Genomic DNA, 23336 nt, shown 5'->3' with positions numbered 1-23336 from the left:
GCAGAGGCGTCTCCTCGTCCCCTCATCGCCCCGCAGCGCTGCGCTGGGCTTCTGCTGGGAGCGCCCGCGGCGCACCGCAAGGGCTCCGGGACAGCCGTGCCTGCGCTCCCGCCGTGCGGCTCGGCTCAGAGTCTCCTGATCGTTCCGCTGGTGCCGGCTGTTATCGGTGGAGGAGAGCAGTGCCGACCCCGGCTTGTCAGGCTTAGTTACAGGAGGGGGAGGAACGGGCTGCGGCAGAGTTCCGGGCCCGGCCGTTGCCGTGCGGTGCAGCACACGCCGCTCCTCACTCCGGCGCCCGGCGGCAGCTGCCCGGGGCTGCGGGCGCTGATGCTCAGAGCTGATCGCGCTGAGGCCCCCGTTCGAGCAGAGATGCAGCTGTACAGCGTTCACCCGTTCAAGTAATTCCAGTATTCGCTCATCCAGAACGGTTCGGCTGTCAGCCTTTTCCATTTTAATTCTCTCTGCTTTGTTTTCACGCATCGATTTGTTTCTACCCTCACAGCCCTTGCAGTTCTCTGGGCCACCGCAGATTCCCCTGGGGAAGTTCTAAGCAGTGCTAGAATATTTTATACAAAAACCGCAAGAGAATTACCTGCATTAAGAAAGCTGCAGATATATTTTTCTACTTTTTAAATCTACACATTAAAAAGAAGGCTCCGAATTCAGTTTCAAGGAAAGCGACCAGCAGAGCACGTTGGTGCGCCCAGCAGGGGGGCGGGTGCGGGCACCGACTGTCAGGTCCTGCGTCCACCGAGAGGCTGCCTGTCCCTGAGCACCAGCACGGGGCCTCTACAGCTGCCTGTGCTCTACTGAACTGTACTTCTCTCAGCACCCGGAAAGTATCGACAACCCAATTGTAAAGGAATCTTGCTGTGTACATACGACTCGTGTTAGTAAGAGAGCAGAATTGGTCTGTAGGCAGTTTTGGAGCAACACACAGGTACATAACCTGTCCTGCAGACTAGAACTGAAGGTCTTCTCTCTTACAGTTATCTTTGTCACTATCAGTACATTCAAACAGGGAAAAGGTCTCCTTATATATTGTAGGGGGAATTGCTGAGTCACTGCCCTAAGCAATAATTGAGTACCTGGGGAAGGACGCAGCCCTGGGAGCACAGGTGGCAGCAATTCCAAAAACCCGGTTCCAGCCCTCCCTGCCCTCATTAAAGGGCTGGCTGCCCCAAGGGAAAGGTTTCTATCTGGAGATCCCTCCTTGGGGAGTGTTTGGTGAGCCCCAGGCCTTGGGACAGGTGAGCAAATCTTTGTTGAACTGGGTGGTGACCAGCAGCCTTTGTTGGTAATTCAGGACTGGTTCTCTGCTCTCACCTTTCCTGATACACATCTGTAGTTTGGTGGCTCTCTTTCTGGTTGTTTGCCCTCCTGTCTAGTCTTCTTGGCACGTTCTGATGCTCAATGTGTTATCAGGGGAAGCCCAAACAAATCTTATGTTTCTCACTTGCATATTCAAAGCGCATTTTTTACTTGGCAGCATACAGCATAGGAATAGCTGTTTGCTCCATGTGTCTTCTTGTGTTCTTGAGCTCAGCTGCAATAGAGCTAGAAATTCATGGTGAGATTGCTTAGGAGCTTGTTTGCATTCTTATGGGGTTTTATCAGCCTGGTTCTGCTTCCTGCAGCAGGTGCTTCCCAGGCCATAATAAGCATGCTGTACGCATCTCAGTGCACCAGTCCTGTGTGCTCACTGTGGCACGCTGCCTTGCAGAGGGACATTCCTCTAAGGGAAGCCCAGTGTGATCCTTCCCCAGCGTGCCAAGAGAGCAGCAATCCTTCATTACCTCAGCCTTCGTGCCCACTTACATTGCTGTGCTTTGAATGTTTGGAGTCCTCTTGAAAATGATTCCTAAAAGGGTTCAGAATGGAAGTGCTGCTCGTTCCAAAGCACGCCGTGCAGCTGATCCCTGCAAACAGCAGCCCAGTGACAATGTTTGCTGCTGTGCTCAGTGATTGGAGCTGCCAGGTGTTAGTGGAGCAGGTAGGGGTGATTTACAGACCAAGTGGCCTTTGAGTGGTGTGAACAAAGGAGCTGGGGATGGTCTGGAAAACTGACCCCCAAGTGGTCTGTCTGTTCAGGCAGCTCCAGGCTGTCCCAGGTGGCTCTGCTCACACCTGCGCATCTCCTGGTTGTTCTGCTGGGCAAAGAGCTTTGCTGCTTGGGATCCTGGAGGGCACGATCATGAAACCAAGGTGGGAAGGTTGCATCAGAATGATCAGATCTGAATGCAGTCAGTATTTCCTGTATGATGTGGCTACTTTACCTATTAGTAGCAAGGGGACTTAAATACAGTAGTCTGATTGAAAGTAATTGTTTTAATTGTAACTAAGATCTTCAGATTAATTTGCAGCCTCGGCCTCTAAGAAGAAAAAATCTTGTGTTAGGATTTACGGGGACAAACGGTTGAAAACAAAGGAGAGGAAACAGCAGAACAGCAAACTGACTTACAGTTAAGCCTTCATCTTAGCTGGGCCTGGCAGCAGTACTGACAGTCTGCTCATACTGCAAAATAGAGTTAATAGTTAACTTTAGGTAGAATTGGGCTTCAGAAAAAGTTGGAGGGTAACCTTCTGAAGAGAAGGAAAAAGAGTCGCCCTTTGCTATGGCTTTGAGACTAAGATGATGGCAACCATGCAGACAGTAACTGGAAGTCTTGGGATGGATCTGATTTGCCTCAGGGGATGCTCTCTTCTTTGGGGAGAGAGGTGGGGAGTGGAAGGGGGAGACATCCTCAGCTGTTACAAAGTCAGGGTGATGACGTTTGTTTCTGGGCTCAAAGCTGTGACCTCTGAAAGCATTCAAGACAACCAAGAGAAGCAGGGCTGTGCTGGCACTGAGCTCACAACACAGCGGTGCTGGAACAGTGCAATCTTTCCTTGGGCCTGAAATAGAAGTGGAAGTAGGTCACTTCTCTTTGTTTGGGTGGATGTGAGCTCACGTGTTTATCCAATCAATGAGCCTTTTATTGAATATTTCCTGAAAATAGGGCCCATGTGAGGTTTGCTCGCAATCAACTGTCAGAAAAAAGATCTGCTGTGTGTGCTGAGGTGCGGCTGTTGGTGAGGAAGCCCGGCTGCAGCTGCCCTGCCGTGTGCTCTGTGCGATGCAGGCTGCAGTAATGCAGCAGTTAGCAGCGTGCAAAGCACCCTAGGGAAATGCACTGCTGTGTTGGTTCCTGTATTCCTTCTGTGTGTTAGGACTGTCTTCCCACTGAAGTGCTGCCTTTGTAACACTGTCAGGAGATGTGCTGTGTGACTGCGGAACTCGAGCTGGGCACAGTCTGAGTTATTCTGAGCTCCAAAATGCCCTGCTTCCTAACGGCCATCAGCTCTCAGTACATACGTGATATTGATCAGCTCTTGGTTGTTATAGTTGTGCTGCAGGAAGCGAAAAATTGTGCTTAGAGGGGGGGAAAAAACACTTAGAAATATTTGCGAAAGAGAGAGTTCAGTCCTAAGTGGTTTATATTTGTTCAATTTTTCCCCTTTGGAATAAATCACTGTGTTTGTTTTTAAGCCAATTAAATTTGTTTTGTTAGGCTGCTTGGAGGGAGAATGGAACCAGACTGGGCTTGGAATCCAATATGTATTGAGCTGTGTTGTTCTAATGTGCCTTTTGGTTGTGTTCCACCTACTCTGTACAGACAGTAGGTCAAACTGCAGTAACTCTGCTAATACAGATATTGTGTTACATGGAGCTTCGTGCACTTCAATCGATGTGGAAGACTTTAATTAAACCACTCTGTAATGATTCACTGGTCTCTGGAAATTCATACCATATCAAAGATAAGCTAGTAATACAAAATGCGCATTTCAAACATTCTGGTGGTCTACCTGTCAAGAAAATATTTTTGCATGATGTCTTTTAGGTGATACAATAATTACTTTGCCTTTTTGAAGAAACCTTTAAAGGTCAGCTGCCTTTCCTCTTTTCTCTGTGGTCCATACAGTGCTTAACTCCAAGTGTAGCTGCTTGCACAGCGAAGGCCAGACCCTGAGGATCTTGGGTTACATCTACAATCCTGTAAATGCCAGAATTGGAAGCACTTGGTTCCCAGCTCTTAATGCACCTCTGCTGGCATTTTATCCATCCGTTCTAAAGATTTATTTTGCCTGGATCAGCTCCAAACAAAAGCTTGGTTTTGCAGCAGCAAGTGATGCTACTATTTTCCCATAAAAATGATTCACCTGCATTTTAGGGAGCAGATATACCTAGACTGAATATTTGATGTTATCCATTTGGAAGGAAGACCCTCTGTTTTGATGTACCACGGCTGATCAACCATTTGTGAAGTGTAACCCTTGATCATTCAGGTCAGATCAGAACCACAAATAACAGCCTGGACAAGGGGAAGGAGCAGGTCTGAATTGATGTTAACTAGCCTGTGGCTGGAGGCACTCATTGCTACATTTAAACTTACTGGAGGGCAGAGGGGAGGGAGGGAGAGGAGAGGGAACCAGGCAGTGTCTGCTGCAGGTGTGCTCCTTTGGGCACGGGAGGAGGTGCCCATTCCATGGGAGCCAGGAGAGCCAGTTGGGCTCTGCAGTGTGAAAGAATGAGCTTTGCTGAGAAATGCGTTGCTCGCCGAGCAGACCTTAAAATGCTTAGTGAAAATAAACAGGCAAACAACAAAATCCCAAAGCATTTTAAATACAAGTGTGGAGGAGTGAAAGATTTAATTTTCTTCATTCGGTTACAGAAGAACTTTAAGCCTTTGTGTCCTTCAGCCTTTCAAGGGCAATGATAATGAAGCTATTTTTATTCCTTTCCCTATCCTCATCCACTGCTCAAAATATCCCAGCCGGCTGAACACGCTCACGTTTTCTGCTTCACAGAACATGGTGAAGAAGAGGTTGGTCTGCAGAAGGTCTGCCTGGAACGTGCCTGGCACTGCTCTGTGCAGGCAGCAGAGCTTTGGCACCAGTGGACACTGGCGGTGGAGTTGCTGCGTTTGCTCTGTTTCTGTTGTGCTACAAACTCTGTGATCTTTTACAACAAAGTTTGAGAGATGTCTTTGATAAATTGCTGTGTTGTTTCTGCAGACAATAGCATCAGCCCTGCTCTGTTTTCCAGTCAATGTGTACAGGAGCAAAGCCTTTGTCACTTGCTATTTGTGGCATGGCTAAAGATAATTGAGCCAATTAAATAACTTGGTGATTTGTTTCTGATGGCCACAGAAGAGCTGCTCAGCATATTGAAGCTTGGTTTTTGAGGTCTAACTTTTCCAGATGCAAAAGGAAAATTAAAAATGAGGTCAGCTCATTGTGGGTAAGGCACTTTGGTGGGTTTTTGGGTCTGTAGGTTTTATACACTTCTCCACTCACAGAATTTTAAACGCATGTTTTAATGGAAGTGAGACCTCTGTTCTTAAGTGGTGCACACAGACCTGCTCTCGTTTGTGTTCTCTCCAAGAGGTTGCAGGGTGGGATGTGGGGCTGTGGCTCCTGGTGCCCACACTGCCCAGAGGGGCTGGGGTTGTGCCCAGGGATGTGCACAGCTTTGTTTGGAGCACCTCTGCAGGGCTGTGAGGGTCGGTCAGAGGCTGTTCTGAGGTACAGCTCAGCTTGCAGCAAAGAGCAGCTCTGCTCTCAGACCTTGGCAGCCTGCGCTCCGGGGGAAGCCGCTCTCAGCTCCCATTGCTCCCAGCACTGAAAAACACTGGTGCGCTTTGGTGTCAGTTTGTTCCACCTCAGCAAATATTTTGCCTCCAAACTGTCACTGCCAGAGCTTTGTTTTTAAGGGATGTGAATGAACCACCTTCAATCTGCTGCGTTGCCACAGGTGTGGGCACCCTTGGGCATGCAACAGGAGATGTCCCTGCAGCTCTCAGCCCTGCTGTGTGGGGCAGGGAGGCCGTGTCTGTGACCACCTGTATGCAGCGTTCCGTGTAAGGGCGTGAGGAGCTGTGGAGATGCAGCAGATCGTGTAATGCTGAAAGACTCTGTTGAGTGTTTTTTTCTAAGCCATCAAATGTATGATTGCTGATAATAGCTCTGCTGCTTAGCATTGACTCTTTGTAATGCATTTACACCCGCACCATGGGGTGCTCACACAGCTCTCAGTGCCGATTGCTCACAGAGCTTCAGTTGCTTCCCTCAGCCTGTGCCCTCCTCCTCCACAAAAGCTTCAGCTTATCAGCACTGATACCACGCTGTGCAGCACCTGCATGCAACCTGTGCTGTGCCAGCCATCTCCTGCTGAAAAGGAAAGCATCTATCGCTTGTTCCTCTTTTATCTGCTGGCATGAGGAGAAAAACGGGAAGGTAGCAACAAAAATTATTCAGTGTTTGCCTTTAGATAAAATCCTTCTGCTCCTTTTGTCCTTTGAAATGTTCCAGGTTGGGCAAAGCAATTTTCTGAGTAAACTGACTGCAACAATTTAAATTGAATGGTAATTACTTTTTCTATCCTTCCCGTATGTCCTTGCTCTCCACGCAAAGAGAGGTTTTCTATCACTGGTGGACCTATCCAAAATCTGATTTTTGGAATCAAGTAGTAAATAATTTGTTCAGAAATTTGTGTGCAAGACAGAAGTAAATAGGCTGTACTAACAAAGCTGTCAAAACCTGAGCAGTTCTGATGAGTTCAGGGGATTGGTTGTGCACACTTCTATGTTTGTGATGATCTCCCACAGAAGACTGAATGGGAAAAATGAAGATTATTTCATTGCTGACTCAGCAGCCAAGGCCCCAGTGCAGATTTTGTAAGAGCAATAAATGTCCCAAGGTTTGGTAAGGAGGGCAGGGAGGGGTTTGGCCATGTGAGCAGAGCAGGGGGGCTCTGGACCATTTCTGCCTGTTGTACATTTCCAAGGACAGTGTGAGAAATTCTCCAGAATCAAACACACCTTTATCAGAAGAGAAACGTGTTTGGTTCCATCACACAACTGTTGTGTACAGGGAAAACTCCAGATTGCAGGCAAGAATGAAAGTTTGAGAAATGATTCCCAATTTAGTGGTGTTTTGCACAAAACAATGTTTTTTTTAATGGATTTTCATAGAGTCAAAATTTCTGCAATCTTGCAAAAGCTCCAAGCTGTTTCTCCAGTTTCCCAACCATGATCTCCACATTCAGTCAGCAGTGCTTGAGTGGGAATCCTGTGGTGTCACTCGAATGATTCCAGTGCTGTGCAGGTTGCTGTAACTGCTCTGACATTCGCTTCCCACAAGTGCTGTGGTAGTAAATGGGGTTCTTGGTTTTGCACGGCTGTTGGAAGGGCACCCAATGTCACAGCAGCCTGTGATCCAGAGCTGCAGCTGAGCGTCGCACAGCGATTTGAAAATAATAATTTAAGCAGTGCATTGAATGAGGGAGCACATAGCAGGGTCAGACCAAGAACTGAATGTGCAGCCACCAAGGGCATTGTGGACATGGGGAAACAGAAATTAGGAACTGTCAGCAGCCAATTGCCAACGGAGTTAACATTAAATGGAAACAATTTCATGAAAGTGAAGGTCTGATCAGCAGCTAACTGCACCGTGCAGATTTTCCAGCAGGAATTACGCTACCAGCACTTAGAGCTGCTGGGGAAGGAGGAAGATGGCAGCTCATTGCACATCTGCCATTCCTGGGCAGCCTGGTCTGGTGTTAAATGGGGAGGTTGGTGGCCCTGCATGTAGGGTTGGAGATTCATGATCCTTGAAGTCTCTTCCAACCCTGGCCGTTCTGTGACTTTAGGGCCTTTCTGGGGGGGTTCAGCTGCAGGTCTGGCCACCTCCACTCTCTCCACTGTGCTGCAGGAGGTGCTGCCACCTCATTAAAGTCTGTGCATGAAAATGGATGGAAGTCTTCATTTGTTTGTGAGCTGGAGAGGTGTTATTCCTCAGCTCTTCTTCCTAGGGCTGCATTTTATACAGCTGGGGGAGTGTGCTCAGATAAGAGATTTTGCCCCAGGAGCGGCAGCCTGCAATGGGAATGAAAGGAGCAAGAGGAATTAAGTTCAGTTTTAGTGTCATGCTATAATTGCTGGTAGCTGTTGTACATTTCTATTTAGGCAAAAGAAAGAGAGAGTGATGGGAGTTCTGCCATCCTGGCAGAGCCATGAGAAAACTCCTTCAGCTCACGGGGAATTTGTATCATCTGGAAAGAATCTGTCTGTAAAAGTGCAATAGTGGCAATAACGACAAGAAAGGAGCATAGATAATACTGAAGATGATCCTGTTGTGTAGCAAGGCCGGTAGGTGTGAGCAACCACAGAGAGCTCTTGTAGCTGGGGAAAACAAATGCCGTGCAATTTGGAAAGGATGCAGGAATCTGCTTTAAGAGTAGTGCGTGCAGGAAGGAAATAGAAAGGAAGGAAACTGGTGTACTTATCCATTAAAACATTGTCTGTCCTAATGCATCTTTTCTGCTTATAAATGGCATTTCATGCCTTAAAAAGTACTGTAATTTTTGTATGCATGTATGAGAAATATAATTGCATAAATCATATGTATAGGATATAAAGCTGCTGAGGGGCTTAGAGACGGCTGGGGGTGTTCTAGCTTTAAGGAACAACTGATGCAACTTCCATCCCTGCATACGAGTGATTTTTAAATTGACCTTTTTCCTTTCTTGCCACAAGTCACACTCGTACATAAGGGGCTGTCCGTAATGTTTGCTCAAACCGCCGTCCCATAAAATCAACAAAAGGACATCCGTGTTCTTTTCTACCCATCCGCCTCGCCCTGCAGCTGTGAGCTTGGCTTTCCGCGGGGTTGATGAGGTCGGCTTTAGGGGCCCTGTGCGTGAAGCTCACCCCGTTCGTTCGGTGATGGTAGGGCGCAGTGGAGGAGCTTCGGTGAAGGATTTCAGCTCGGTGCGGCGCTGCGAGGCCAACGCGCGCCATCTCATGGCCGAGGCGTGGTGCGTCTGAATCCTTGGGGCAAATACTTGAAGATCATTCCGTGTGCACGCGTGCATGGCATGAAATTGGTTGGCAGCGCAGTATGTGAAATAGTACGAGTTAGTGGCTGACTGCAAACAGTCCCTCTTCTGGGACGCTGATTTTGTGATGGCAGTTATTTGGGTTTGCTTTGTGCCCCTGCTTTTGAGGGAGCAGAAATGTTTGCTAGAATATGAACTGCACGCTACCAGGTGTAGTATTAATGTAAAATTCTTTATTATGTTCTTCATAATTAATTTTAAATTATTAAATTTCAATTAATGATGTAGAATTGATGGAAGCAATTCATTAACATAATTCAGGACGTTAAAGTCCTCGTATTGGCTTTGGGTGGATTTAGCAGTGCTGTAATTACCCATTCCAGTCCCAGAGGAACGTTTCAGTTTCCAAGTAGCTGTGCTGCTTCTCTGTTTCCTGTAACAAACCCATGAATGTTCCAGCCCTTCCCAGGAACGGCACCCAGCACATTACCAACTGCAGAGAAGGGAACAAATCTTTTCCCTTAGCAGTCATGCTAACCCAGCATGTGCAGTGAGGAGGGTGCAAGCTTGGAAGAGAAGGAACATTTTCATCCCCTTGGCTTCCAGTACCAGAAGTGAAAAAGACACTGGAAGAAAATAGGAATTGAGAAATAAGATTTATGCAAGATAACGTGTCTGAGAGCTGACTTGAAGACATCACTTCTCTTATCTGTCATATGAGGGTCTTGCCTTGTTTCCCTACAGTTCCCATGCTGGTAGAATTGCAAAGTCATGAAGTATCTCTTATGAAAGTTTTTGAAGCCAAGGGTGCTTTTGTGGCTCTCCGTTCCTTTTCTCTTCTCCCTGGGCCATGCACAGAACTTATCTGGGGATATCTGATGTTATTCAAGCCCAAATGTGCACAGCAGAGCAGTGAGCACTGAAGGTACCTGGCTTCATGGCAGCCCTCAAACCCCAGCCCTGAGTTTCCTGGAAGGAAAAGGATGAGATAGGAAGAGATTATTTAGGTTTACTTAAACAGTTACGTAAATGGTTAGCAAAACAGAGGAGTATTTACATTGGCATTGCACATTAAATAATATTAAAAGGAACTTAGCTCACAGAGGAGCTAAATGAGCTATGATTTTCATAGGAAAGATTTACAATTGGCAGAATCAGTGCTTACCTCTATCAGTTTAATTAAAATTCAGTGTCTGTGTTGTGAGGCAGCCAGCATTCCCCTGGGCAGAAGCTGCTCTTTGATTAAGGCCCGTCTGATGTTATGAGTGCAAGTACTTTGTCTTTTATCAGCACTGATCCCCTCTGGAAGTTCATGCCCTGGGACTTGGAGGGACGCCTTCCCCAGCCCGTGCTTGGAGCAGTGAATGATGTAGGAAGGATTGTTTTGGAGGTTTGGGTTGGTTTGGTTCGTTACTTGGAACTTCAATCTTCCAAAGTATTTCCTGTCTTCAGCACTGCACTTCTAGATGGCACTGTTGCTTTGTTTTAGTTTTCCAACCTTATCAAGCTTACCTGTTCCTACCTTAAAATATTTGTGTTCTGAAAAGCAAACCTATGAATGGCTTAAACGTTAGCTGTTGTGTGGGACAGGATATTGACTGACAATTGCAATTACAAAATGACTGACTGTATTCTTCTTGTATTAAATGTTCGTACTGCATTGCCTTGACAAATTCATATATGCAAAATGACCACCAAAAAAAATTGTGTGTGCAACCCTTTTGATTTCCAGGCAGGAAAAAGCTGACTTCTGATTCCCAGCTTCAAGTGGTTACTTTGGTGGAAACTCACTGAAGCAAAGGCTGATAAATCATCTATGCAGAGGAGTTCTTTTTTGAGATTAAACTGACATCTGCTGGTGTCCCGTCATAAAATACCTGCAATTAACGTGATGATAAAGCAATACAGTACTGTGTGTACATCCGTGACTCATGATGCTGTTGTATGACACGATAGGGTGGAGAAAAGCATTGACAGCCAAATACAGAGCGTGGGGCTGCTGGGCACCTCCCTCCATCAGAAAGGAGACTGGGGGGAGCTCTCATGGGATGCTGCTTTTGAACCTACTTCCATTTTCTGAAATTGCCATGTGGCCTTTCCTCTCTCTCTTTAACAAGGTGTATTTATCATCTTAGAGCACAGCTCATACAGCAGGGGAGCTCAGCAAGATTTGTCTTCATTTCTGGCCTGTTCCCTCCTGCATGGAGCTGGGAGTTGGAGTCTGGTCTTTGAGGGTCCCTTCCAACTCAGGATATTCTGTGACAGCGGGGGAGGACAGCATGAAACAAAACCGAGTAATAATTTTGGGTCTCCACAGAAGGGGAAAAGTTTTAGCAGGAGACAGGCTGTGAGGAGATGTAAGCAACACGTGACACAGAGTAAGAAGGTGTTCAGGCGCAGCTCGTGCCTTCCTTCACCCCAGGAGGTGCATTCAGTCCTGGCTTCTCTCTGCTGTGGCTTCTCAGCTGCTCACACCCACCTGGCAAAGGAAATCTAGTTCCAAAGAGCACAAAGTTATTCCGATTTTAACACATCTGGGGATCACACATCATGATGTGATCATATGATAAATATCATCATGGGATTTCTTAACAGTGGTGGAAAGTCATTCATCTCTAAGTCACATTTACTTTTGGGTTCAAATGCTAAGAAGTAAGAAGGACTGAATGTAGCCGAATCAAAGCAGAAGTAAACCCACCACACGTTTCTTTCCCTTTCCCCTCCTCTTCTTTCCCAGAATATTCACAGTGCCCTCACACTTCAGCATCTGATGCAAACCTGTGTACAAATACCTGTAGCCAATTCTGTAGATTGCTCTGACTGCATAGTTCACCTCTTGTCACTTGGATTGCGAGCACCTTTTGTCCTGTCCCTGGCTCTGGGACGACTTGAATTGAAGCTTTCTGTGTGTTTCTTGAGGTGAGGTCCAAGAGAGGATTTATGCTCAAAAATAGGACTTCAGTGGATTTTTAGATACTTTCAGCCAAAAACCTGAACAAAGTCCCTGCTGAGCCCTTCCAGTCCAAAGCAGATTAAAGCTCTCAATGACAAATCTGGCCAACTGGCTCACTTCAGCTGCGGCAGGGAAGCAGTGCTCTTTGAATCCCACACTGCGATCTGCCCGGTGATCATTTTCTGCTTTATTTCGTGCGTTCGGTTGGATGGAGAAAGGAGCAACGTGTTGCAAGTTTCCAGAGGCTGAATCCAATGGATTGCCTGTAAGAGCCCTCGTTAAAGTCACTGTGTCTGCTGGGAGGCTTCGATAGTTTTCTTTGTTTTGTTGCGTGCAGCGTTGGCTGAAGTAACCGGACCTGGTTACAAAGGCGTGCCTTGGAGTTAAGGGGAGCCCCTTCTTCTCCTCTCTCTCAGAAACGCGCGCTCCGCCACTGCTGCTGATAGGGAAGCGGGCGATCGCTGTTTTCAGTTCGGGTGCCCCGAGGCAGAAAGCTGCAGGAGCCGCACGGCGCTGTGCTCGGGTCGGCTGTGCTCTGCTCTGCAGCAGCGGGCGGCACGAGGTGCTGCGCCCCGAGCACCGTCAGAAACGCTTCGTCCGCGCGAGTGCCGGGCCGGGGGTGTCCCGGCAGCCGCGATTCGTCCGAGCAAACGGGGAGGGGAAAGGGACGGGACAAACGCTACGGGGCGGAGGTTCGGGAGAGCGGGGCTGACACGGATCCTCTGTGGGGCGGTAAGGGCCGAGGGCGTCGCCCGGAGCCTCGCTGCGTCGGGTCGGGTCGGCTCCGTCCCTTTTTCGGAGAGTTCAGACGACGGACCCGGGCCGGAGCGCAGCGCGGAGCCCCCGCGGAGTCGCCCCGTCCGGCCTCCTCGGCAACCCGTCGGTCGTTCCGCACGACCGAGGCCGGCGGCAGCGACCCCGGGGCGGCGGGGGCCGCGGCCGAGCACCTGCGGGGGGGCGGAGCGCGTGCGGCGGGCGGCCGGGCTGCAGCGCGGAGACGTCCGGCCGCGGGGAGCCAACGCCGCGCTCTCCTGCCGCGCCTCTGCCGAGAACGGGCTGCTCGGCGCAACCCGCCGCGGCTCTCTGTGCCAAAGAGCCCGTCTGAGAAACGCGCGCCGCTTTCAGCTCGCGGGCGGGGAGGTGAGGGCTGCGCTCCGTCCTCGGGTGACTCGGGTGTCCGAGCGGGACACGGCTGCCGCTGCCTTTTGTTTCATGCCTGCCACCTTGTGTTTAACGCCTTTTGTTTAACGCCTTTTGTTTCATGCCTGTCGCTTTTTGTTTAATGCCTTATGTTTCATGCCCGCCGTCTAACCCCGGCGCACCTGAACGCGGTCGCGCTGCGAGCTGCCGGGCTCAGCTGCTGCTCGCAGTGCCGGAAAGCAGCCCGGGCTCTTGCGAGGGGAGAAGAGAAACATAAAGCTTGAGATAGAGAAATAGGGAAGTTCCAGCTTCCCTAAGAGAAAGGGAAAGATGACGATGCACTGACATGGCCGGCCTGGGTTTGGAAATCTGTTCTTTGAGGAAGAAAACCAAGAGGCTCTGCTGCCCGGAGGCTGCACGAAATGGAGGCAAATCTCATCACCAACTTCACGTCCTCACCGAATAACGTTCCTCGAGTGAAAAATCCCGCAGACGCTGAGTGCCAAAGCAATACGAGAGGTTTTGCAGCCTGGATAAAGAGGCGGGTCGTTCCCTCCTCTTTCTCCTGATCGCAGGCTTCTTTCGGGAACAGCCGGCTGTGCCGGACGCGCTGTGCTCCGGGGCGGCACTGAGAGCTGAAACCCTTCTTTGAGCTGCTCTGAGGAGACGAAGGCAGCAAAGCGGTGCATGGGGCTGGGCTGCAGTTACTGCGAGAAGAGCCGGTCTTGTAATCCTACAGCTTTTTCGTTCTTGTGTGTGTTCACTTGTTTTATTAACGAACCGCCGCTTCGATAAATGTCAGAGGGACTGATACTCGGTTTTGTTTTTGTACTCTTTGTTGTAATACTTCGTAGTTGTCTGTGCTCCAGAATCACTACTTCTTTCCTTAAAAAACAAAGGAGGAGAGGGAGATGAGAGCCACGGCCATCAGTGTGGGGCACTGGTTTCACACTGCTGCATGGGCTTTTAGTTGAGGATTAACCTGGGGGAGAAGTGTCTGAATTAACAAAGTGCAAAATTAAGCAAAAACTGCTGTGCATTTCTGACCTTTACTAAATATACAACAGTTCTAGAAGCTTTTCATTCCCTGAAATGTAATGTGGCTTTAGTGCCATCACAGAAGTGTCAAAGTGCTGTGCTGCACTCTCCAATGGGTGGGAGAATATTCTGTTGGTAGAATTTGTTGCTTTGTTGCTTCCTGGTCTCCAGCTAGCATAAGTACCTCATCTAGTGTGCTGGTTTAGCTCCAGCAGCAGTTTGTGAATGCTGTATCCTTACCAGACGTTTTCCTCTGTTTATGCCGACGTTTTCTGCTTTGTTTGTGGAGCAGCAGAGCTCTGAAGTGAGGGATGTACAGAGAAAAGTGCTTTGTGTCCTGCAGGTGTTGTTCTGCCTCAGCGTGTGCTTGTAATGCAGGTGGTTTGAGCTGGGAAAGCGGGAGCAGATTTAGGCGTCCGTTCTCTCAAGGAAGAATCGCAAGCAAAAAGAAAAATCTGGGGGAGGGAGCCGGTGTTTCTGCTGTTTGTTAATCCTTCTCTGGAGTCTGGTGACTCACCTGCCCAATGTTAGTGCAGCTGGGCACAGTGTGCCGATGGCCGCCTTGTTGTGTGCTTGGAACACAGGAGGTTTTACGAAAAGTAGAAAAGTGAAGTAGAATGGGCAGCTGAAACCATTGGTCCTTGTCCTGCTGCATGCATTTCTGAAGGCTTGAAGGGGAAGGGTTGTGAGAGTCAGGGTGCAGAAGCAAGAACTGCTCAGTTCTTCTCCGTGCTGGGTGGTTTTTGGATCTGAAACTCCCAGATGTATGTGGAAATTCTTGTGTATCCAAGTGAAAGGTCTGGTCCTGCATTTAGTTTGTGCACTGGTCATTCACTGTTTGCGTATCGTGTTTTGTCAGTAAGTTGCACGTATGCAAACCAGTAGGCTGACCTTCTGGCATCGTTTACTTCCTTGTTACGTCTTATCCTTGTTTTTCCTTATAGCCCAGTATTTGCCACCGTCTTCCCTTTTGAAGCATTTGGAAGCAGCAACTGAGAGTGGGCTTTAAGAAGACAGAACTTGGGGGCTGTTTCTGCCTCTGCCATCAGCTCTTTTGTGCCTGTTTATTTCAGTCGCGTAAGTTCAGATTATCTTTTAATTAGTGAATTAGTGTCCTTTCATACAATCACAAAATACCTGGAGTTGGAAGGAACCCATGAAGAGTCCAGCTTCTGCTTGGCTCAGTTCCCCTGATTTAAGCCAGCTTTAAGCCATTAGATAGTTTACTGTCTGTCCTCAGCTACTCATCACATGACGTATGTCCTTGCATAAACAGTTGGGTACAGTTTGTGAATTTGTTGGAAATTCATCTCAGTCCCACGTGGGGCCCATTAAACTCAATTTTGTTTCGATCCGATGTTGGTTTGTGATTTTAACTTTTTCTCTCCTTTGCATTCAGGTGTTATACATTGGTTGCTCTTTCCAGGCAGCTGTGTATCAACGGCATTTTAGATGAGAGTATCTGAAACATACCATGATTAAGGGTATAAGCTGCTCTGCACTTATTTGCAGTGAGCAAAATACAAATGGAAACTGTGAAAAGTCTATCAGTGCCTTTTTGGGGTTGCACAGGGAATGTAACACATTGCTGACTCAGGCTGTGAGTCTTGCCTGAAATAAAATGCTGACCATACTTCCAGGAATGCCCCTCTGACGTCTGTTTTCTAATCTTAGGTTAACACTTATTGGGAAAAGGCAATGGTTAGCAAGCCTCTACTCTGTAATAAAGTAATCATTGGTAAAGTTGTGTTTTGCATTGGTTGAAACATTGGTAAGCAGCAAAAATGATACACTTACTACTTGATTGAGTTGTAAAAGATGTGAATTGAGCTGGACGTACTTAGTCGTTTGGGGTTTCTTTTCCCTTCAGTATAAGCACTTGTTTATTTCAAATTGCAGCAAAGATCAGTGTTCTATTTTAATTATTTGCTCTTCACCACAAACGAGGCTCACGTTAGTCAGCAAACACTGTGCAGTCTGTCGTATTTCTTGCTTTTGGAGGAGACTGAGCACATCTGAAGTACAGTTCTGGAGAACTGGGAGAAACTGCCAGACAGCTCAGCACAGTAATAAGGACACACCATGTCCTGGCTGTGGCATTTTTAGTTTGTGAGGGAAAGATGTATAAAAACTGTGAAGAGATAAAGAGAAGGAAAAAAACAACAATACTATTGAGTTCAGCTTTTATGTTTTGTCTTTCTGATGGCATTAAATACAGTTTGTGCTGTGAAACGTGCATTTTGATCTAGTTACTTCCTGCTGTTTGTCTGAAACAAGTTGCTGCTTTCTCTAAATAAGTTCTTCTGTTATGACATTCTTTTCTGTTATGTTCTAGATATGATGTCTGCTCCTAGTGGCTTTCCTGCCCCATCTGCACCACCTTCATATGAAGAGACAGTAGGAATCAATGTGAACTATCCTCATCCCTACCCTATCCCAGATCCTGGCCTCAGACCAGGTGGGAAGGGAGTGAACCCTCCCCAGTACCCAGAACAGCCCATGCCAACAAGTAGCCCTGGTAAGCCTGAAGCTTGACTGTACCACATTAAAGAGGAGTCAGGTTGTTGTCAGAGGTGCTGTGCAGAAACTGAAGGACTGTGGCTGACGTGTGTTTCCTACCTAACTAGGAAATAAGATCAAGCAAGTCTCACAATACATACAGAGCAAAATGACATAAATTACATGATTTGCCTTTCTGCAGTTTTTAATACAGACCTATTCTTATATTCTATGTGTTCTGCATTAGGAAACATCATGGTGATTTCTTTGTCACTGTGCATTTCAGTGCTCTGAGCCTCAAGTATTTCAGAACTGCAGCTGATTGCAGTTCAGAGGAAGCTGGTTATCTTTTCTTCCTCATTTACCCACTGAATAAACAAAATGTTTCTTTGTTCAGTTACAGTTCAGACGGTGTATGTGCACCAACCAGTAGTGGTGTTCTATGACCGCCCAGTTCAGATGAGTTGCCCTTCCTGTAACCAGGTGATCGTGACACGTCTCTGCTATGAGCCAGGAGCATTGACTTGGCTGTCATGTGGTGGCCTCTGCCTGCTGGGGTAGGTCGATTCATTTGCACTTCACTTTTTTTCCTCTTGTGTGACCTTTTAGAGCCTTCAGCAGTAGTAAAGCCTTGTAGTCTCAGCTTTGTTGCTTTCTCATTCTGACCCTTGGTGGTTTGAAGAGATGGCGTTGGCTGGAAGCCCTGCAGGGCCTAGCAGCAGGTTGATAACACCTAGCTCTGCAGGCACCTGTGTTCATCTTAAAGCTTTGTGGCACCAGTTTTGCGGATGGCTTTGGTAGGAAAGTTTAAGGAAGTGCTTTTTGTTCTTGACAGAAATGTGGTTTGATGATCTTGTGTATGTAACAAGTGGTAAAGCACTATGGTCAGCATGCTGATGCCGGATCTAACAGCAGGAGGAAAGGCTGCTGGGACCAGGACTTGAGCATTAACAGTTAAACTCCCAGTGCCCCACATGATGTTATGATGTGGAATACCGAAAACCAAAAATCATAAAACCTTGACAGGCGTTGTGTTTTTTTCCTTGCAGGTGCATAGCTGGCTGTTGCTTAATTCCATTTTGTGTTGATGCTCTGAAAGATGTGGAACACTTCTGTCCGAATTGCAATGCCCATGTTGGTTCTTACAAACGTCTATAGGCAGTGTGTAAGCACTAAGAGTTGGTTGGCACCTCTCTGAGCCCTTACTGAAGCTTAATGGAGGCTTCATAGTTTTTTTCCGTCCTGTCACTGGAAACCAATAAAAATTGATGTTTGTTGCCAGATTGTTTGAATAAGAATTTGCTAAGAATTGATGATTCTGACTTAGGTCTTTTTAGGGCTCGATGGACTGCTCAGTCCTGCACCAGGTGGTGGCTGCTAATTGTTTGCCCCTTTCTGCCTTATGCAAAACAGGTTGCTGATGTTGGTCCAGTTAATCTTAACTCAATTGTGTTGCACACTCTTTGCTTGCTTTACAGTCTTGGCACAGACCACAAGGAGAATGTCTGTAGAGGACTGCATAGCCTCGTGCTTGGTGTTGATGCTAGTGCAACAGCAAAGTTCACAAACTGGCAGGCAATTGCTTGCCTCTCACGCAGGAGCCCCTCTGACGAAGGAAGCAATTTGGTCCCCAGTGTTATCAGTTGGGTACTTTTTTATGAGCACTAAAATTAACTTCAAAACTTTCTGTGAAAGACAATCAAACTTAGAGGCTTCTTCCTTTTTGGAAGCTGCGTTACCAAATGGGCAACTCAGGTTATTGTGCATCACTGGTGATTGAATGTAGTACCCGAATTTCCTTGCTAATTTTCAGTCTACTTGTATCTTTACCTTGCAGTAGAGTTGCCTACTCAGAAATTATTAATAGATATTTCTTCATTTTTTTCTTTCTTACTGCTGATTTATTAGACTCATTTTCCAAATAAAAGGTAACTTCTGTTCTCAGAAACCTAAGCTGTATGTGATGGTGAACACAAAAATTAAAGTGACACTGAATGTTGAAGAATTTAAAAAATGGTAGACATGGTCTGAATATCCTCTGAGTTCATGTGGGTGACAGCTGTGTGGAGCCAGCAGCCAGGTGTAGGGGCAAAGCTGCGATGCTGACGTTGTGTTCATCTCTGTAAAGGCTACAAATAAATATGGATTTTAAAATGCATTTATTGTTTTTTCCTGATGCGCCTCCTACGAATATTTGGTATATGGTAACTTTTCAGAAATCTTTCAGTGCTTCATTTTTGAAATCTCTGAGTTCTGTGGGTCACAGATGCAATGGCTGGGCCTCATTAATTAATCCTTATAAATTGCTGTTGCTTGTGGGTCAGCTTGCAGATGGTTTAAGATGAGTGTCTGTTCATGTGTCCCTGCAGCTACAGCTGGCAAGGGGCTGATGGAGAGAAAGAGGTGCTTCTTCTGTAGCTTTCTGTTCTGGGTGTGCACGACTTGCTCACGTTTCCTGTCGGCTCCCCAGTGATGGGTTTGGTGTTCTCTAAGGCTCTGGGTGGTGCTGCTTTGAAGCTTCTTTGAATTCTCTGACTGCGCTGTCACTGACTCTCACATACGCAAATCGTGCCTTACTGTAAAGCCATCTTTTCCCTTGGATTTCACAAAAAATGTTCTTGTCAGTTTACCACCAGAGTAAGACAGGAAGTAAAGAAACTCCCCCATACGGAGTGCTGGGAAAATCCGAGGTGGGAGTACCATGATTTAGAAGAACCCTGAACAAAAAAAAAACCGCAGTGGGCTCTTTGGCTTTGTGCACACAGTCAATTGCATCTCTTTAAATTGCTCTTACGGACTGAGAACGAGACATGCCATGTATTGATGCCTGCTCCATGCAATTAAACATTCTGTGAAAACTTCTGCTACCCCTTCTGTACTTAAATTTCCTTGGGTACAAAGCCTGGGTTTGCATTTTTGTGCATAGGTTTATCTGTGGAATGCACTGAGGTGACTTGCTTTAAGTTTATTTTAGACAGAGAAATGAAAATGCTTCGTTTGATTGTGTTGAAGTCACTGGTAGTTTTTAAAACTGTTTGCATTTAAAATAAAAACATGCTTTCTTTCTAGTGCTCATTAGTGGAAGATTGTAATACTTTGGATGCTTCCAAACAAATGAATACTAAAATTGTGTCAAGAAATGTAACTGTGGGTTACATTTTTCAGTGTCTACCTTGAGCCAAGGCTCTGAGAAACTGCAATGTCTGGCTTGCAGCTAAACAGCTCACACACCGAGCCGGGTCTGAAAGTGTCAGAATGGAAATAAGTGTTTGGTCTTATTAAACGCACTTGCTGAAGCACTTCTTAAACTATCCTTGAATAGTACTTTCCTGCAGCAAGCATAAGGTGCTTGCACTGTGCAAACAGGCAAGAAAACAAGGAGTGACAAGGAGTGCAGTGGTAATGTAGTGATGCCTCAGTAATACCTGCTGTGAATGCGCCTGCTGCCTCGGTGACAGCAGGAGTCAGGAGCTGTGGTGCTGCTCAGTGGCTGCAGTCCTGTGGCCACCTCTCACTCTGCAGCACTGTGTGCTGTCTGGCACCGCATGGCCTCTCCAGCCAAGGCACGGAGGGCAGAGAGCATGGGCAGGGGTGTGTCAGACAGGTGATCTCGCTTTTCCAACCTAAATGATTCTGAGCCAAGGCCAGCAGTGCGTCTTCTGCCCAGGTAAGTGCTTGGAGTGTTGCATGCTCAGGGGCAGTAGGCAGCCTGGAGAAAGAGCAGGAAAGGAGACAGATAATAGAGGTTCTTGGCTCTGGAAGAGGTCCCAGCTCTGGCTCCAGGACGACACAGGCACCATGGTAGTTTTGTCTGGGTAAATTGTTAATGACAGCAAGAAAAGTAGTGCTCTGTCTCTTTATGTATTTTCTTGCTGAGATGCAGAAAATGCAGGAAAATGAAAAATGAGGTTGATACGTGTACATCTTTGTTCTGATGCATTTTTATAAAAAATGAAAGTCTAGTTTAATAAGCAATCTGAGTTATGAGCAGCCTTTCCTCTGCTGTCAGATCCGGCATCAGCATGCTGACCAGACATATTCATACCATGATGTGTAAAGATGTGTAAAGAAGGAGCAGAGGCTGCCCGAAACCCTCCAGCCTCCAATGACAAGTTTGGATTAAGCTTTTCTTGGCCCCCTCCTTCCTTAGCCTTCTGGGATGACGTTGCTGTGTTCCACTTGGATGATATTATTACCATTACACTTCTGGTTTTAATCAACAGATCCTGAGCATTCAAATTTAGTTATTTATAATGATGTGTGAGCCAAAGGAAATGGCTTACCATGCAAAGGGGATTAAAAAAAAAAGCACAAAAAACACCCCAAACTGTTAAAGCCATCACCAGTTGGAAGCCTTTCAAGAAGGTGTTATTAGCAAGTTTCAAAGAGCTGCTATTTATTGCACTGTTTTTAAAAGCATTTCTCGTCATTTAACCACAAGGGTGTGCTTTTGTTTTGTTTTTTACAAAGAAGAAGTTGATGTGTGTGCTCAGACAAGTTAATTGTCTTCTGTTGCTCTGTCATGAAGAATAGATAATGGGACACTTGCTGTTCTCCTAGGAATAAATTTAAGTGCAGGTTTTGTGGTGTCAGGTACTCTACTGTGCAGCTCTAGGGGTTGTATTTCATAGCAAATTCACCACTGCGTCCGCAGTTCTTTTATGCAGTGTGATACACACGATTACCTTCAGGGGGACTTTAAGAGATGTGGCCTTGTGGGCTGAGGACCCTCCTGCAAGAGGTGCCAGATGTTGCAGAATTTATTTCTGTGCTTGTTTCACGAGTGATTTGTTTTCTCAGGCTAAGTCATCAGACCATACATTGCGAAACCTGCTGATTTCAAAGGAAATGCTGCTGCTTTTTTGGTCTGAGAATCTAAAAATCTACTGTCAGTGTGAACAGGTGCCTGTGGGTTGGAGGTACTGAAAGGGGCCTGCACAGGTCCAGGGTAAGTCTGGCATGGGCAGGAGGCTTTCTGAAAGGCCTTTTGTAGGGTTGGCTTTCTTTGTGATGCTCCTTAGTACTTGTATTTTGAAAAGAGAAACCTTTGAAGAAGAAAAGAAGAGCCCTTTGAGCTCCAGGGCTTTGTAGTGTTAGCAAGGTGTGAGATGGACAGTGCTGCAGGATTTAAACGCATGGTGTGAGCCATGAGGGATCTGAACGTGGCAACAGAGACTTCACAGAAGCACTGGACGACACCACCAACAAAGCAATTTCCATCTCTTGCTTTTCTAGATGGTGTGATGGCCCTGGGACTGAAGTGTTATATGTAACCTTGGGTGATTTCTCTGATGGGACGACATCAGTGGGGTGGGTGTCCTGCAGCACAGTGCTGTGGGCCTGGGCAGGGCTGGGCTGGGTGTCCCAGCTGTGGCCTCGTCATGCTGGGAGCAGAGCTGGACGACCAGACTTGGGGCAGCTGATGGAGCATTGCAGTGCTGAGTTGAAGACCCCCTGTGATTTCTGCTTGTGAATCCGGCTTGAGGTAAACAACAGCCCATGGTAAACCAGAGGGAATCAGTGGGCTTAGATGTGGCAGAAGATAAATCCTAACTTGACCAAAGCAGATTATTTCAGAAGGCCTTGGTATGCCTATGTAATTGAGTTCTGATGGTGCCTCTGTGGCACAGGTGCTCACTGATCCTGTTATGTGTCAGGGATTCCAGGGGAGGGGAGTGGCAAGATCCCAGACCTGGACCGATGAGCACGAAGAGCAGGAGGCAGACAGCGAAGCTCTCTCAAGCAGAGGAAAGTCACTATTAGTTAGGTGAACCATGGAGTCCCTGTCTCTGCTGTGCTGTAAAGGCCTGGCTGCTATCAGAACTGCACTTTAGTCTTTGTGTGTGTTCCTTATCTAAATTTCAGCCATCTCATATTTGGGACTTTGGTTGAAGGGATGGGCTGCTCCCTGCAAGATGTTTCACTTGTTTCCAACGGAAATACTTCTCCTTTAGCCCCAAATTAGCCCAAAAGAGTGTTTTTAATATGTGCTTCTGATGAATCACTGGGGATTAATCCGCAGATACAGACTAGGATCTTGAGAATAGCCCTGTGGAGAAGGACATGGGGGTCCTGGTGGACAAGAAGCTGGACATGAGGCAGCAGTGTGCTCTTGCAACTCGGAAGGCCAATGGTATCCTGGGCTCCATCAGAAGAGGGGTGGCCAGCAGGGACAGGGATGCGATCGTCCCCCTCTACTCTGCCCTCATGAGGCCCCATGTGCAGCAGGTCTGGGGCCCTCAGCACAGGAAGGACGTGGAGCTGTTGGAGAGGGTCCAGAGGAGGGCACTGAGATGAGCAGAGGGCTGGAGCAGCTCTGCTACAAAGACAGGCTGAGGGAGAAGGGCTTGTTCAGCTTGGAGAAGGCTGCATGGTGACCTCATTGCAGCCTTCCAGTATTTAAAATGGGATTGTAGACAGGAGGGGAAGCAATTTTTTACATGGGTAGACAGTGGTAGGCCAAGGGGTTATGGTTTTAAGCTCAAGGAGGGAAGGTTTAGATTGGATACTGGGGAATTTCTTTACACAGAAGGTGAGGTGCTGGAACAGGCTGCCCAGAGAGGCTGGGGGCGCTTCGTCCCTCGAGGTGTTCGAGGAAGGCCAGGCTGGATGGGGCCCTGGGCAGCCTGGTGTAGTGCCAGATCTGGTGGCTGCCTGCCTGTGGCAGGGGATTGGAACACGGTGATCCCTGGGGTCCTTTCCAACCCAAGCCGTTCTGTGGTTGATTGTTGGGCTGTTCTTGTCTTTGTTCTTTTAATTTTGCTATGTGGAGATTGCTCTAAGCATTTGCTATTTGTCATGCCACGTACATATGTCACTCTGAAAGTA

The 23336-nt window shown here is 47.2% G+C and overlaps 1 protein-coding gene across 3 annotated transcripts; it reads left to right on the top strand.

The window, feature by feature from the left end:
* The first annotated feature begins 1106 nt into the window (after window positions 1-1106).
* Window positions 1107-18666, top strand: LITAF (lipopolysaccharide induced TNF factor). 3 transcript variants are annotated; one of them, XM_042828064.1, is made up of 5 exons: window positions 1107-1250; window positions 14954-15086; window positions 16345-16527; window positions 16906-17065; window positions 17558-18666. In XM_042828064.1, exons 3-5 carry the CDS (start codon window positions 16347-16349, stop codon window positions 17664-17666), a joined length of 450 nt encoding a protein of 149 aa, XP_042683998.1. In that variant the 5' UTR covers window positions 1107-1250; window positions 14954-15086; window positions 16345-16346; the 3' UTR covers window positions 17667-18666. The 3 variants fall into 3 exon arrangements, with proteins under 3 accessions (XP_042683998.1, XP_042684000.1, XP_042683999.1); XM_042828066.1 differs by lacking the exon at window positions 1107-1250 and adding an exon at window positions 12502-12563; XM_042828065.1 differs by lacking the exon at window positions 1107-1250 and adding an exon at window positions 12866-12971.
* Window positions 18667-23336: the final 4670 nt, after the last annotated feature.

This window comes from Centrocercus urophasianus, unplaced genomic scaffold, assembly GCF_019232065.1.
Source record: "Centrocercus urophasianus isolate 14NV4802_14NV808 unplaced genomic scaffold, USGS_Curo_1.0 seq_29, whole genome shotgun sequence".
Lineage (NCBI taxonomy): Eukaryota > Metazoa > Chordata > Aves > Galliformes > Phasianidae > Centrocercus > Centrocercus urophasianus.
This window is presented reverse-complemented; position numbering and strand designations above follow the sequence as displayed.